Raw genomic sequence first — 16,442 nt, forward strand, 5'->3', positions numbered from 1 at the left:
TCACTTTAACGAGTAAGTCGTTCTCGGTCTTCGTTAATGATCTCGAAGTCACTGTCCGAGCGATGTAACGTGACATCGCTGATGGAACGACAGTAATTCGCGCGAATGTTTAGGCTCGTCTTAAAGCGCAGCAGGAGCGCGTCCTTCGTGGCACTGACATAACATACAATATACGCTAAGACGTCACGCATTCCATCCGTGTAACGGCCAGCCGTTCATAGAATCGTGACAGGGAGCCATCAGTTCCTCGCAATTGGAACGACCCTGAACTACTCCTCGTCGTCGTCCGACAATGACGACTTTCACCGCCACTTGAAAGAGACCCCGAAGCCGGCCGGCCCGACCGACCGACCGAAAACGCCCGATGTCTCGCCTCTTGAGTTCTTATCGTCGACCCGAGAAACGTCCGTCCGATCGTACTCAATCCCCCAAGGACGCGAAACGCGAACTTGACACATTCTCGCGGCAGCAATTTTCTCTATGGTCTTCTCGGTGGTTTTCTAGCTCGAAACGATCTCCGAAAGCGCTTCCGTTATTCATGATTAATAAAGAAATATCCAAATCGGTCATTAATGACACATTAGATGACCGGGGGGGGGGGGGGGGGGGGAAATAATTTATGGGGACCAAATGGTGTGATAATTGGCAGGTTTGCAAGGTCCGATGAGTATATATTCGTAATCGATGATGTGTCGACCATTGTGACATCCCCATGGGAACATTTTAACCGTGGTTTCCAGTCTTCTATTTTGTCTATACAATAATTTTTATTTATATTGGACCAAAGCGTCGGAATTCAAAAGGATCATTAATATTTCTTCCTCAAAAATTGTCTAATGGACCGATTCGCAGCATTCTGAGCGATCTCCTTTAATCCTCTCCACGGTAAGCAACATCCCGGCCCACGTCTATTTTTCTTCATTTCTTTTGCCGATCCTCTTTCCCGACCGTAAGTCGATGACTAGTTTTAGATAAATCTGCATCAGAGCGCGGTGACTCCAATAAAATCCAATTGACGCCGCGAGTGAATTCCCTTTTCGTCCCTCCATGATGAGAATCTACGATGTCACAGCAGCCTGCTGCTTTAAGTCGCATTTCGCACATCACATCCTATGCCATTTTTCTCTCTTTCTCTTTCGGACAAATCTAAATCGATCACCTCGGTCGAGCGAACAATCGAAAAATATCCAACGCGACCAAGTTTCGGAATCGACTTCAATCACCCGCGAGGCTGATGGACAACGGTGGTTTTCAACTACGCGACGATGTCCATGTCGGACGAGGAGTTCGACGTGGTCACCGCCAGGCTGCCGAGGGTGTCCTCGTCGGTTAAGCCGTGGTGACAGCCGGTCGCAGGTGGGCTCAACGGCGGCAGGTGCGGCGACGACAGCATCGGGTCGCCACTGTGTACGGGGCCGCTGGTGTCGTCCTCCATGAGGTCCTCGAGATGCGACATGCTCAGACTCGTCGCTTCCTCCGTCACCGCCAGATCCGGTATCTACGGCAGAAAAAACATTCGGTGTCCTGTAAAACGTACCGTCCACGAGTGCCAACTCGAACTCGGATAGTCGAGGCCTGATCTTGGATGGGATGCGAGACGTGACAGTGAAGATGAGAGTTCGATGAGTATTTCCGGATGCGAGATCCACTAGGAAAGTATATAGGAACGGACACGCTGGAAATCCATTATAAAAATAGAGATGTTTGGACTGTCAATCTTTTATGAAAGAGCATAGGACGAGACGTGCTGGTGAGGTCATCGCAAATGAAAGCGAAAATGGGTATGTGCTTATATTTAATCTCGTTATTGATTGATAATATACGATGTGGAAGATTAGTTTACGTGTATGCGAGCAATATTGAACGTTTATTGCTATTTACATTGTGTACATGATAGGATATGATGAGATTTGTAGCGAAATGAGCAACAAGGAATGTAGAGATTTTAATCAAAAGCTATTAAATGAAAATATTAAAAGATATAGGAAAAGTTCGGAATTTCTTTATTTAAGCAATCAGTCTTAAAAATGTAAGGTATGTAGTGATAGAAAAATGTGTGTGTACTAACTTTTAATAAATATTTGTCTGAATAGTACACAGCTGAACATTTACTAAATGTAAACATATTTATTTTGTGGTACAAAATAATTAATTTTATTTAATTATCACAAAAATTGCGAAAGTAAAATTATGATTGCAGATGGATAGCTAAAAGGAGTGAATAATTACTTCTTAATACTCAAAATATGTAATTAACCACTACCTTTCAGTATTAAATTTCTGTAAGGAACAATAAAAAGCATTAGAAAACATAAGACTGATCGCTTCTTTTCGACTTCAAATGATATGAGAAATTAGATATTTGATATTGTCAGAGTTTAAACGTCTATTATCTCTGCAAAGTCCGTATATCTATCGAAGTAAGCTGATTGAAGCTGTTTCTCTGCCAGGCGTAGTTAACTCCGGTAACTTTGCGAAGTCACAGACGGGTCGGCTTACCAGAACCGGAATTAATTTCCAATCGCATTTCAGGCGCAAACGACTGTGATTCAATTCGCCTGCCGTTATATTACTGATGCAACTAATTCGTCGGATTACTTGCCGGTCTTTGCTACGCCGAGAATTTATATGAATTATGTACAACAAAGCACTCCTACTGCACCGCATAACACCAAATAAAAGAAACTTCATCGAGTACAACATTTGTAAAATACGTTTCTTGACAGTTTTTATAAATTATTTTATCATTTCTAAACCGACTGTACAACTGATAGTAATTTTTTTGAAGAATCGATTTCATCAAGTGCGGTAGACAGCGTGACGTTATTTTTTAATTTTTAATGTATACATTATGTATACATATATATACAGGAAAGGTGGTACATTTGGTGATACAATTGGTGAGATAATTTTTTATGTAAAAGTATGTATAAGTCGACAATATAGAATGAAATTTTTTTATATAGAGAAAACTCAATTTTTGAAACAAATTAAGTTCATAAATATACAACAGTATAAAGTATAGAAATTATTATTTAAATGTTACCAGTATTACAAAAAAAGATATTGTGCGAGACACGAATGATCCAATCGTATAATAATGACCCAATAATTAACTAAGAATAAACTTAATTATTATTTTATTTTTACTCACCAAGACGTATCTAAAGCCTCATCGGCCTACTATCCAATTATATTGTTCCTTTTCTCTTAGTTTAATATAATCCTATTAATTCTTTATTAAATTGTACAAAGTCGGAGATTAATGGGACACAATTTTACAGAAAGAGAAAGCCACAGAATGTCTTGCTTGTCAGTTTTAATAATACAAATCTCTGGTTTGAAAGAGACGAGATCACATTTCGTGTGATTTCATATTTGACGCGGTGTTCCGCGAAGTGATCGCAAGCACCTATTTACATAACCGCCGTGTATTCGAACAGCGCGGAGGGCGTTAAATTTGCATGAAAAAATGCCGCGGCGTGCTGTTGTGCAACGCGGTTTCTGACGTTACAGCTCATTCGGCGATTATCCTTTGTCCCGACGTTGGAGTGGCGCGCAACCGTGTTCTTCTCGCGAAAATATACGCGCCGAGATGCGAGATAAAAGGTATAAGTCTCGCGCGAGAGGTAGCACGGTACGATAAGAGGCAGACGGGACGATAAGAACTGCGCACCTGCGGACGTACGCACGATGCCGGTGGTAAGAGTAAATATTTTCCACGACATTCAGACGCGTGCGGATTTAACGTGTGCAATTACGTTTGCAATTATACAATCTCGAAACGAGAGCGTTGCACAAATCCTTTGCGCGTACAGTGCCTTCTCTGGCAGAAATAATTCATCGCCGAAGTGAGAGCCACTTCGCAAACTGTAACGTTCGTTTCAACATAAAATAACGAATTGAGTAAGAAGTCTGAATATACATTCATCCCCCCCCCTCCCCCCCTCAGGGTAAAAGTTTGGAAACACCTTCTAAAAATTGACATTGTTGGGACTACTCAACTTAAATATCCAAGACAATAAAATTGTTTTCTTTATACAATAAAATTCTTCATTCATAAGTTATCTATAATATATTATATCTATATTATATCTGCTTGATTTAATGAGTCTGGTTATAACATCTCTACTCCAAATCAAAAGTTCGGAAACACTTTCTAAATATTTTTAACTTATTCAAATATCCATAACAATATGCTTTTTTAATAATTTTTCAGATAACAGTTATTAGATCTCTAAAGGATAATTGTTTATTATATAACTTTTAGCAAAATAACTTTCGGCTTGAAGTGTCAGTCGAAGTGTTATAAATATACAGACTCTTAATAAATCAAGCACACACACTAAATAATCTACACGAATAAGTTCATTACTCGACGGATTAATTATATCGTTGCCAGTTTAGAGATAATCCGCTCACTATATCTTCCGTATTATTATTTCAAAATATACATATTCTATCCTTGCGTTTTTTCTGAAAATAATTGTTATCTGAGGCATTTGTACGACATCGTTTACATTTCACGTAAGATAAATCGAGGGACGAAATTAACGTTTAAGCAAACCGGTACGGCGGTTAAGTGTCGTAGTAAAATTCCTCTGTGCAATACGCGAGCACTTCCCTCACCTCAGTCGGAACTCGTCGCGCGAATCGCGGTACGGGACGTTATCAATGTTTAAATTTCTCTAACCGCGAGGAAGCTGCTTGTCAGACTACTTACGCCCCGACGGAACTTTATCTCGAACAATATTTCAACTCATCCTTCTCTCGGTACGTCATCTCGTGTCTCCTTCGTTATCTCGCGCGTCGCAGCATGCGACTTCGAACGTTTCCAAAAGTGAGACGAGTGCGGACGTAAATTATATCGTAATAACGCCAATGCACACAGTAATCGTCCTTTTCTACGTGCCGTCACATATGAAATGAACGAAATTTTTATGTTCATTTTGAAGAACTCGGAAAGCACACAATTATTATAAATAAGGACAGAAAATAAAAGAACCACTTTCGGTTTTTTTTGGGCTATAGACTATCTGACATAATTACCGAAAAATTTATAATCAATTGCGTTAGAAACGTTATATAGATGACTACACTCAGGAAAAAGTCTTTGGTAGGTATTTGTAACTATAACTACATGATAAAATAATAATGATTACGAAGTTAATATACCTTCTTATAATTATTACTGTAAAATGTTAGTAATAATTATATTTATATTCTATAAATAAAAAAATGGTTATAATTCGAAATCATTTTCGATGCTAACTTTACTAATTATTTTATCCCGCAATTATAGTCATTATACCAATACCAAACACTTTTCTATTAGTGTAAATAATTTTTCGCAATTTTTGCATACGTACAATATAATAATCCTATATGTTACTTATCGAACGCTTAAAAATCTTAAAATAAAATTGATGCATACGGTACAATGAGTTAAAGTAAAATAAATATATATACGTTTATTTCATTCTGACTTATACACCGTATACACCAGCTCAGAGAATGTAGGAATAAAAAACAGACTAATTAAAAGTTTTGCGGATATGGGCGGACGTCAGTTGCGCCACTGTCATTAATGGACGTAATAAAAATGTTAATAACCTCTCCATATTCCCTTGGCGACACGGCCTCTTTAAGAGGTCCAAATCTGTCAAAGGTCTGTCGTCGTCGAAGCACAGCATCGTCGTTATCGGAACTTGAAGAGTTTTTAATCGCATCACGAAGCCGCGCACGTCAAACCTCATATGTATGTTCATGCGCGATCTTATCTGACCCACTAATTTAACTGTAACTTTTGCCGCGCTCATCTCACAAGATATCTTCGTCATCCGGCGTCCTAAAGAGTAACGGCGATGGAGACCAGCACTGATGGCTATCTTCCGAAGATTCGCCTCCTTTGCTCGGAACGAAATGGTAATGACAAGCGAAACATATTTATGAGCGATTTATACAACGACCAGACTGCGATAAGCCGCAATTCATTATTAAGAACAATATAATCCATTGCCATATAGAATTGCCAGATGAGATGTCAGTTGCAATGTATGTATAATGTGTCGAAAAATTAACACTTTGAATAATAATAGACAAAGCAACAAAATAGCCTCTTTTTTTAAATTATAACAATTATAATAAAATAGTTAAATTAATATATAATAAAAATAGTTATTTTTATTTTTATTACAATTATATAATAAAATAAGTTTTATTATTATATATCATTATGTGATAGAAAAGTTCGCCTTTTTAGGAATTATTGTAATTATCTTATTCAAATTGTGGAACTGTATATGTATGTACGCGTGTAAAATTGAAAATTCACATAATGCTCGCGTGAGATCCTACAAATTGTCACATTCAAGTGCGAACGAGAATTTCGAAAGGTGTCTACAAGACTCATGATGTCCCGCAATCACTTCGTCATCAAGAGATCGAACGGTGCTTGAAAGGTCGTCATTGAATGAAAGTCGCTCGAGGCGAGGCGAGAAACGATACGTCAATTGTACGTAAATAAGAAAATATTTCTCATTATGCAAACATACGGACGGCTTCGGATCAATCTCCGGTTGCGTAATAAAATCGTTACCGTCACTGTCAAAAGACAGCATTGCCTACCGTATATCGATGAACGAGTGCGAGAAAGAGAGATCGCGAGCGAATCAAGCAAACAGCTATGCCTTCGTCTCTCTTTCTCTCTCAGAACAGATGCACGCATTATGAAACTACTCTGGCGAACGAGCGGGAGGTTTATTCAGATCAAGGATCGAATCAACAGTTACATTTGATGTCGATCGCTACAGCATCAAAAATCAGTTGCGCGATTGTCGCATTAAATGACTCGCTGTTATGAAACTATACGTAATAAAACTGATCGAAATTAACGATATTATTCGTATATCATTGTATATTAAGAGAAAAAATTTCTTCTCTATCTGAAAAATAACTCGCTTGTTATTCGCTTACTAAAAGTTATGTAATACACAAAAATAACGAAAATATTAACGCTTATAAAAAATAAAAAAATATGATAAAAATATATAAAATATATTTAAAACAATACATGTAAATTATTGTTTAATATATAAAAGAAAATATAAAACATTAACAAAATTATTTACTTTAATTGTCATATCATCCATGCATAAGTGATGCATATAATTCGCAAGTTTCTCGTTATTTATTTGCTGGTGACGGTTTCATTTACTAAAAATGATTTTTTTACTAAACATTTAAAACATTAAAGGCTAGCTGTTCCATCTTCTGATAAACTATAATAATTTTTCTAATAGATAAATAAAAGAATAAAAAAGTTAGGCTGGTTAGATTGCTCCACCTTTCGATAAATCTCAATTCACTGTCTTAGCTCTGTTTTCACAATCTATGGTTACTTAAAGATTAAAGATTACCAAGAAATTTATGAATGAATTTCATTGATGAATCTCTTAGTAACCTTCAATCTTTAATTAACCAAATGTTGTGAATATATAGTGGGCATATATTCTTACTATCTTCTACTCTTACTCTTTTGTTTATTCGGTAGATAAATTACCACATAGTTTATCCAAAGATATAATAATCGGTTCTAAGAAAATAAAAGAGTGAGCTAAAGTTTATCGAAAGATAGAAAAAATCCAGCTTAAAAACAAAATAATTTATACTAATATATTAAGAAAAAAATAAAATATTATAACAATAAAATCAAACAAAACATTATATTTATTAAATTCAATGCCGAAATCAGTTCGACAATCAAAGTGTTAAAGTGCTGATAATTTATTGTTAAAGGATAGCGGATAGAAGGAAATTAATCAAATGCAAATGTAAATAAATAATTACGAAAGTTAAACATAACTTGCATGACGAATAGAATGATGCAATGATGTATACTTGGAATAACGGATGTAACGAGATGCGGGCCGGATGGGAAAGGACTTTATACTTACCTTTCGTTGCTCCAATTTACTCCTCGAAAAGGTGTTGAGCATAGCGGAAGTAGACGCCCAGTTAAAGTCGGTAACCGGAAGACCGTGTGCTTTCGCTTGCAGCTCGAGCTCTTGCACGCGTAGAAGTAATCTGCGATTCTGATGCTCCAATTGTTTATGCCTCAGCTCGTTCTGCTTCATCCTCGTGAGTTCATTTTTCAACAATTTTATATACTCCACCGAAGACTTGAGAATTGTACCCTTGTTCGGTCTAACGTCCCTAACAATCTCATAATATCTGTAAAAATAAAAAGAACCAAACGACTTTTATTTCATGTTGCAACATTTATATAAATTTAAGGAAAAACTATAAACGCCATATGTACGAACTCTAAAAAATATAGATGTAAATTTAACACTATGGATTTAAAACCATAATGTTTAAATCCTTACACTCATGGTGCAAAGTTTAACATTAAAAAATATTAAATCAATATAAATTAAGTAAGTTTCTCAGACTCAGCGTCAATAACTATTACAGATTTTGTCGTCAATTTCGAAGAATTAATTAATGTCACTGTATAATTTATTAATGAAAGACAAATAATTTTTGTTCAGATGTTTTAATCGATAAAATATATATTTCGTATTCTTAACGTTCTTGCAATCTCCTTTACATCAGTAGCGTCAGTATTATCGAAAAGTTGATAACGTGCTTGTGATTCCTCGGTACAGGTTGTATAAAGAACAGTCAACGTAAGAAAGAAATTCGTGAGGACGTTGCGCTCACGTTTTCAATTTCCTCGGCTCATCTCAGAGAAACATAAAAAGGTGATGACGCCGCCCCTAGTAAAAGGGAGAGTGCTGGAAAAGGGTCACCGGGCTACTTGAAATCCCAAATGCCGCGATTATTTCGTCAGAAACGTATTTGGAGATAGGGTGTTTCGTCAGGAGATTCCCAAAGTTCCTCAACCGACCGTAATACGACTGATATTACCGTTTCTCAGAGCCACCCCGACCGCCATCGACGTTTCGAGGACCACCTTCGAGATGGAATTCCGCGCGGGAGTTCGCGCGGAATATCAGACGGACGGAGACCGATATCTCGACGGGAGACGTAAGCAACGAAGTCCCGAAGAATCTCCATAACATGCGCCGCGTTCTTGTATTCTTCGCACTTTTTCCTTTTTCTCTTCTCTTTTCTTTCCCAGTACACCCCTTGTGTCTCGCGCCTTCTCGTGGATACGGCGATTTGTCGTTAACCTGGAGAATTTCTCACAGTGACGCTCTCGAAAAATTCATGAGGAGCATTCTGCGTATGCAGAAACGAGGAGCAGAAGATAGCATCTTGGAGGTGTCTCCTTGTTCGCAAGAGACATTCGCGATGATCCAGCGCGGACAATCTCGCAACGCCAGTGTGAGGAATGCTCGGCGAGCGGCTCGCGAATAAAAACGTAAGAGTAAGAAAAATTTAAGATTGCCAGAGAAAGTGCGCATTTCTTTAGAAACACGTGGTAATATTTGACGCTGGACGGCATCAGAAATGGCTTGAAAAATGTAGCATACCGTGTTCTCGTTCACTTCGCACATAAATTTCGAACGTTGAATGTATATTAAAGTCGATACAAACTTGTTGCGTATCAATGCAACGATATAACACGGTAAGTCTTCCACTTATACAGTTGGAAAATTCGTGTACAATTTAACAAAAAAAAAATGCAATACTTTGGCATAATTTAGAAATAAATTGTAAACTCATATTTCTTTAAGAAAATTAATGTACATTATATAATATGTAAAATTAACATTAATCTTTTCTTCACTAATTTTAGAATTTATGTATTTATATGTTAATTTATATTATTTTTATGTTGTTTGTTTATGAATCATGTTATTTTAATATTAAAAACCGTTAAATATCAATGTAACACAAAATATACAATACAATACAATATACGATATACAAGAAAGAATATACGAGAGAATAAACAACAAATTTGTATTCACTTTTACGAAACATGTAGCGCGAGTTATATCACAAAAATGTCGAAGATTGGAAAAAGAAAGTGTAGATTGTATAAACGCAGGTAGCGTTTTTTTTTCTGAAGCAAAACAATATTGTTCGTAGAAGATCAACAACATGTTCAAACAGAGATAAGATACATCTGATAAGGTACAGATATTATATTAAACTATATGTAATTCTCGCGATAATACAAATCAGTATTTGTGATTAAACTACAGCTCGAAAAAATTAGATTTATCTTTCACCGATATGCCATGCCGATATGTCATTAATCATGCTTTTTTTGACATTGATGTTGATATCGATAGCTCATTTGCTTCGTCAATCTTATGCCGTACCGTAACAAATATTCGGGTTAGCGAAAACTGTTGACGTGGCGCGACGCAAGACCAATATGAAATTTCTCGTAACGGACAGCAGAAATTCGCCGAGGGAGAGAGAAAGCTCTCCATTGTGATTTAAATATTTCCATGCGAAACTCGGAACAACACTCACGGATTTTCGTCGTTACTCACACTTTTTCTCTTCACGCCGCGCCATGCCGCGGGGCCGTTGATTTACGGCGAAATCGTTTCGTCAATTTATCGCCCGAAAAATCGCAAGTTACCGGCATCTGCAAAGGGGAAAACGAGACGCCGAATAGAAAGCCTATGATAAGGTGGCATTCGTCATGTCTCGGCGACACATCCATCTTTCGTGGACTCTGCGGTGAATACTCCCTCGAGAAACCATAATCCTCCGCTTTATCTTGCGAGGAGGATTGAACCATCGTGCGAATATCGCGCACCTTTATATTTACGCAATCAAAAAACCAAAATCCCGAGCATGTAGAAAGGAAACACGGCAACAGTCTGCTTACTTTCGCAAAAGTCTCTTTTTTATAACAAAAAAATATATCCTAATTAATTTAATACAAATATAAAAACGAGCGATGGTGATAATATATATACACAATAAAATAAAATTCATAAATAAAATTTTTTGTAACATGTAGAAATTATTTAGTCTCAAAATTTATACACATCAGTAAAAGGCATTTTGTTTTGTATTGTATTAAAATAGATTTCTGTTATATCTTTGAGTTGAATTTTTAACATATACCTGAATATTAATTTATCATAATATGTGATTTAAATATTTTGTGTTAAATTGATGTTTAACATTTAAAACATACTTTCTAAGATAAATAAATATGTAAAATCCGTGTTAATTTAATTTATTATTAATATTACAAAAAAGTGTTTTTAAATTGTGTTAATTTAATAAAAAAATTTGAGTGGACCATTTGGGACACGTAAAATTTATTTTTAACACTTTTCCAGCTGTACATAAAGCACACATAAAACAATTTAAAATAAAGCTACCAAACATGAAACAGTAAATTATAAAGCAGCATAACTACAAATAATTAATAATTATCTACTGTTTTATGCTTCGCGGTAAAATAGTCCACGTTTCTTATTACAGCGCGAATGCTCTCGTGATGCTGCTAATAATTTACATTACCTCGACAAAACTGTAATTAAATTCACGCGCGATCGCGGATCGCAAATGGGCGCGTCGCTGCATGACTCGCGAGATTTTGCGCCTGCCGAGCAAACTCCGAAACCAAACAGCCGTCGGTATATTGCATAAAGCATCACTTTTCCACGTGAGGCGTCGTCATACAACTTCGCGACGAGCGAATTTGCGGCCGTGTAGGTTCGCGTACTTCAACCCGAGAGGGGCTTGCGAACTGCGTTTTCGTAAACACGCTTACTACACCAAATTCGGTATTTTATTAATTTCACCTAAGAGTAAAAGAGCACTTATATTTTTCAACGGTGAATTTGCTAAATTGTTCACGGTTTACGGATTTGTTGGATTCAACGGAAATTCTGTTGCCGTGTTTCCAAATTAATGCGAGTTAACATTCCGAACTGCTGCATGTAGTTTCAACAAAACCAATGCGGGTTTTCCTAACTTTTGCTACCGAATACTTATAATTGGATCCATCGTACAGCTACGATAACTTTTTAATCGATAAATTTTAATGCAAGGTATTTTCTCTGTATTCTCATACAATACATATCGCTGCCTTTCTTCAAAAGTTACATAACTTAAAAAATTAAATTTCCCAGAAAAAGAGATAAAAAGTGATTATTTTACTTGACAAAAAATGATAAAGTAACCGAATTATATATATATTTTTTTTTATTTTTATCATTTTTGTTTCATGCAACCTTAAAACACTCTTTTTGAGTTTTAACGATTTCAACATTTTTTAAATTATCCTTTTTAAATTTCAATTTTTATGATATTTTTAAAAACCATCTCTTTTAAATCGTAGTAATTTTGATAATTTTTAATAAAATTAAGTTACTTTACTTTTGATAATTAATACACATAGTGTTTATCTCGTAACTCATTAATGATAACAGTTCAACATAAAGCTTTTTAAGTTAAATCACTTTTGAAGTAAGAAACGCTGTCTATCCTAATAGCCATATAATCTTCGTTTATTTGTGTTGACATCAAAAGCAGCCTTCATGTGTTGAATAAACACTGAGAGCAAAAATGTGGGCCATTATTTAGTTAGCTAAAGAACTGTTTCAACATAACGTCGTGCAAGTTCGCAGATTCAATTACCGTTTCATTATTGTTAACAGGAGCATGCGAGCGAATAGTTAAACATTCCGCGTTTCGTCAGAGACGAAGTGACATCGGCGCGGCGCGGCGCGGCGGCGCGTTTCAGGCCTCCTTCACGAGTCGCGCGCGGTTTTCGTACTTATACGCGCGTCGGAAACGAGTTTGCACGATGAACAATAAACAGCCAAGTGCATCGACGGGGTTTCCCTCCATCGCTCGCGTTAATGAGGTACGACGTAAGGAGCGTGAGGGTGGCGGGGATTTGGGGCGTTTTGTAGGAAACGAGGACTATTCCGAAACTTGAACGCGATGAACGGAGACACTTATATCACCGGAGGAAGGGACGAAGAGAAATCTGTGCCGTGTTTGCCGGTGTCTTTAGAACCAGGGCTCTACTTCGTTATCACAGACGCGCTATCGCACCGAGTTTACCCGCGTTTTGCTTGATATCGTCCCCGGCCAAAGCCGAAACTAAAACCCTACAGGAGAAAGACGTTACAGAGAAGACGCCTAGACACCGACGAGAAGTTGTAACGCGCGTTATTACTGACGCGTCATTTATTCTCCCTTCCTTACTGGATACGATTAGCACGAACAAATTTTGTCAACCGCGACTTTGAGAAAAATAAAACTACATTTTCCCATACAATTATGCAAATGCAATTATTTTTATTGCATATATTTTTAAGTATATCTAATGAATCAAATTTCACATTTAAGAATTATAGCCTTAGTCATAAGTATGAACGTAATCTCGATTTATTGCATTTTCTTGGAAAAAAAAAGCAGTTAAAGCCAAAATATTAACAAAATTTTAATATTGTTATAAAAATAAATATAATTTTTTCAATGAGACTACTTTCCAAGTTATTTTTCATTAAAATATAAAACGTTTGTGGCAATTTGTGGAAGTACTTTATATTATATGTACTCATAATCGGAAGATACATCAAAAAATCCGTAACAAAAGTTAATATATGTACACAGTAAAAAACATTTTATATTTATGTTAAAACTGATTCATTCAAGTCATTATTAAAATTTTGTGCTGGATTTTTAACATATGAACATTAATTTAAAAAACATAATCCGATTATCTTATTTAAATCTCTTATTTCAAATTAATATACTTTTTAATGTCAAAATAAAGTAATTTATGAATTTATAAGAGTAAATATAAGTGATTATGAATAAGTAAAGAAATAACATAAATATAATATATTTTAAAATGTAAATATTAAATAATTATAATATATGTTAACTTAATGTATCATAAATGTTAACTTTACTGAAAAATATGCTTCCACTGCAGTTTGCTTATGAGTTATACCATATTAGTGTTACATTTTTTATGTTAAATTGGGTTACATAATATGTATTTATGCTACTTTATAACATATTCATCTTGTGTTAAAAATTAACACAAAAATTTGTGTTTAAAACACGTGAAATGTGTTCAATTTAAAAATGTGTCCTTTGTGATTTATAATAAAGATTAATAATTGACAATTAAGAGCTGGATTTCTAATACATTTTATGACATTTACAATAAAAGATTATAAATTAATGGAATTATCTCTATCTTTGTTAAAAATATTTGTCTTATATCCATTTGATTTACTTGAATCATATCAAATTTTTTTTCAAGTAAACTCGCACCTGTAAAGAAATTGTGCAATATGTACTTGATACACGGTTGACAATTTATCTTTATCACTCGCGATAGGCCCAGAAGCGTTATCACACGTTTGCAGCGACTGCACGCCATTGTCTTATCGATGTAATGAGCGTCATTAGATAAAAGGCGCTCGACGAATCGAGGACGTATGTGCGTACTAATGTCGCACGCGATGCACAGATGCGTGGACAATATGGTTCGTATATGCGCGCGAGACCGGAATGTCAATCGGGAAATTTAAAATGCGCGTTAAATGCAATTTCAGAGAGGCATTGAAACGGAGTATAAATTATCGCTGACAAACACAATCGAGGTAAAGCCGCATTAATTCAACTTTCATCAGTTTCATCTCGTCAGCTCCGAAATATCGAGAGAGAAATTCGAGACGTAGAACACGTTAATCCCAAAGCGTGCTCGTGTTATCGCGTCTATCAGTGACGTGTCGAAAAATATGACGGGAATATATGACGGCAGATATAAAGAACGCACGCCCGTCCTGCACGCTTCTTCTTCATTGGGCGCAGATAACGTAAATTACGATGTGTTAAATCAATAATTACGAGCAACGAACTTTGCGTCTCTCTTCGCGCGAAGAGTTTGCGTGAAAAGCGTGTTAGCGACGAAAATGAAGAATTATATTTTAAAAGGAGTGATTTTTAAAAAATGTCAAAATCGTCACCATTTAAGAAGATTGATTTTTTAAGGATTTTTTAAGAATATTGATTTTTTGTGGAACTAAAATGACATTTAATTATGTTAAGAAAATATTATTTTTTGCCAATATTATTTCATTAGTCAACAATTTTCTGTCGAGTTAAAAAAAGATTTTAATGATAACTCAAAACGATATAATTTTTCTATTATTGACTACGAAATCAAACCTAAATATTTATCACTGCATAAAGATTTCGTATCGTTAAAAAAGTTGAATATTATGCAATTAATGTTAATCATAAACCAATTTTTGTTTGGATTTTTCAATAGTTTTTCGTAAATCGATATTCAAAGAAATGAGTAGCGCAAGAGAAGATGATACCGAACCCGAAAGAAGGAGTTTTTAAGTTCGTCGGAGATGTTGACGCAGACAAATGGATCGATCGTCGGATTGATAAATGAACGACGAACCCGTTCGGCTATTCTATGCAAAAGCGTCGCTCGTTAATACGTCGTGTGTCGAAGAAGTCTCGAGAAGATTCGTGTCAGGGATCATGTCCGAAACAGGTCAGACACGAGCTGATCGTCGACGTAAAATCTCGTGGAAAATAACGGCAAAGAAAAACAAATTCTCTTCCATCACAGATGCAATACACGACTAAGAAACATTCTCCCTCGAAATATTCATTTGAGATAATTTGCACCGCAATGCATATATTGTCTGAAAGTCATTAACTCGCTATCAAAAAAAGATTTTGTAATTTTAAACTTGCAAATAATTAAAAATAGAAAGATAGAATTTTATAATTCTAAACTCTCTAAACTATCAATTAAGTTTATTTTATAGAATAGTATAAATATAAATACATAAATTCCATTAGTCAATTATACATTACGGCTAGTATTACGATTTGAAAAGAGCAACAAAAGATATATAAATATTGACAGGATTTAGCAAGCTGAAGATTTTACAGCTAAATAAATCCCTTCAAACATAAATGTCGAACGATATAGATAAGATCTTTATGAGGCTATAACTCAATAGAATGGCGAATAATTAAATGTTGATTGAATAACCCTAACTTAAATTAAAATTATCTCCTATCGTGACGAAACTAACATCACAAAAAACTGAAGTGCCATGATTATACGATGTTAAAATTAAATATTAAAATACTATGTATAAATCATAATTTGTTTCTTTTAATATTAATAGATATTTATGTTTATTAATAAATATTTATGTTATGTAGTTGAATATAAAACAAAACCTCGAAAACAATTAGATTACACTGAATTCTATTTTTATAACATATTCAAGAAAATATATTATTTTCTAAATTTAAATATTAAAGAAAATTTTTTTTAGTTAGAGTGTGTAAAGTGCCATAAAAGATTAATTTTTGTAAAGTACCTTATGTTAGAACACAAGAACGCGTATGTCCGGCATTGTCGGAACACACGGTAACAGGAGGGATAAACAATAAACTTCGTGTTTTTTAATCTCTCCCCCCCCCCCCCC

At 35.3% G+C, this 16,442-nt stretch overlaps 1 protein-coding gene across 1 annotated transcript in view; it reads right to left on the bottom strand.

The window, feature by feature from the left end:
• Positions 1–1,219: 1,219 nt before the first annotated feature.
• The window catches only part of Mitf (transcription factor Mitf), an 81,315-nt gene continuing 66,092 nt past the window's right edge, over positions 1,220–16,442 (bottom strand). Inside the window, exons 6-7 of the mRNA XM_018542464.1 lie at positions 7,956–8,232; positions 1,220–1,498 (exon numbers count right to left, since the gene is read on the bottom strand). Coding sequence (XP_018397966.1) covers positions 1,256–1,498; positions 7,956–8,232 — 520 coding nt within the window. The 3' untranslated portion in view covers positions 1,220–1,255. The remainder of the gene's footprint in view (positions 1,499–7,955; positions 8,233–16,442) is intronic.

Source organism: Cyphomyrmex costatus, unplaced genomic scaffold (assembly GCF_001594065.2).
Source record: "Cyphomyrmex costatus isolate MS0001 unplaced genomic scaffold, Ccosl1.0 scaffold332, whole genome shotgun sequence".
Lineage (NCBI taxonomy): Eukaryota > Metazoa > Arthropoda > Insecta > Hymenoptera > Formicidae > Cyphomyrmex > Cyphomyrmex costatus.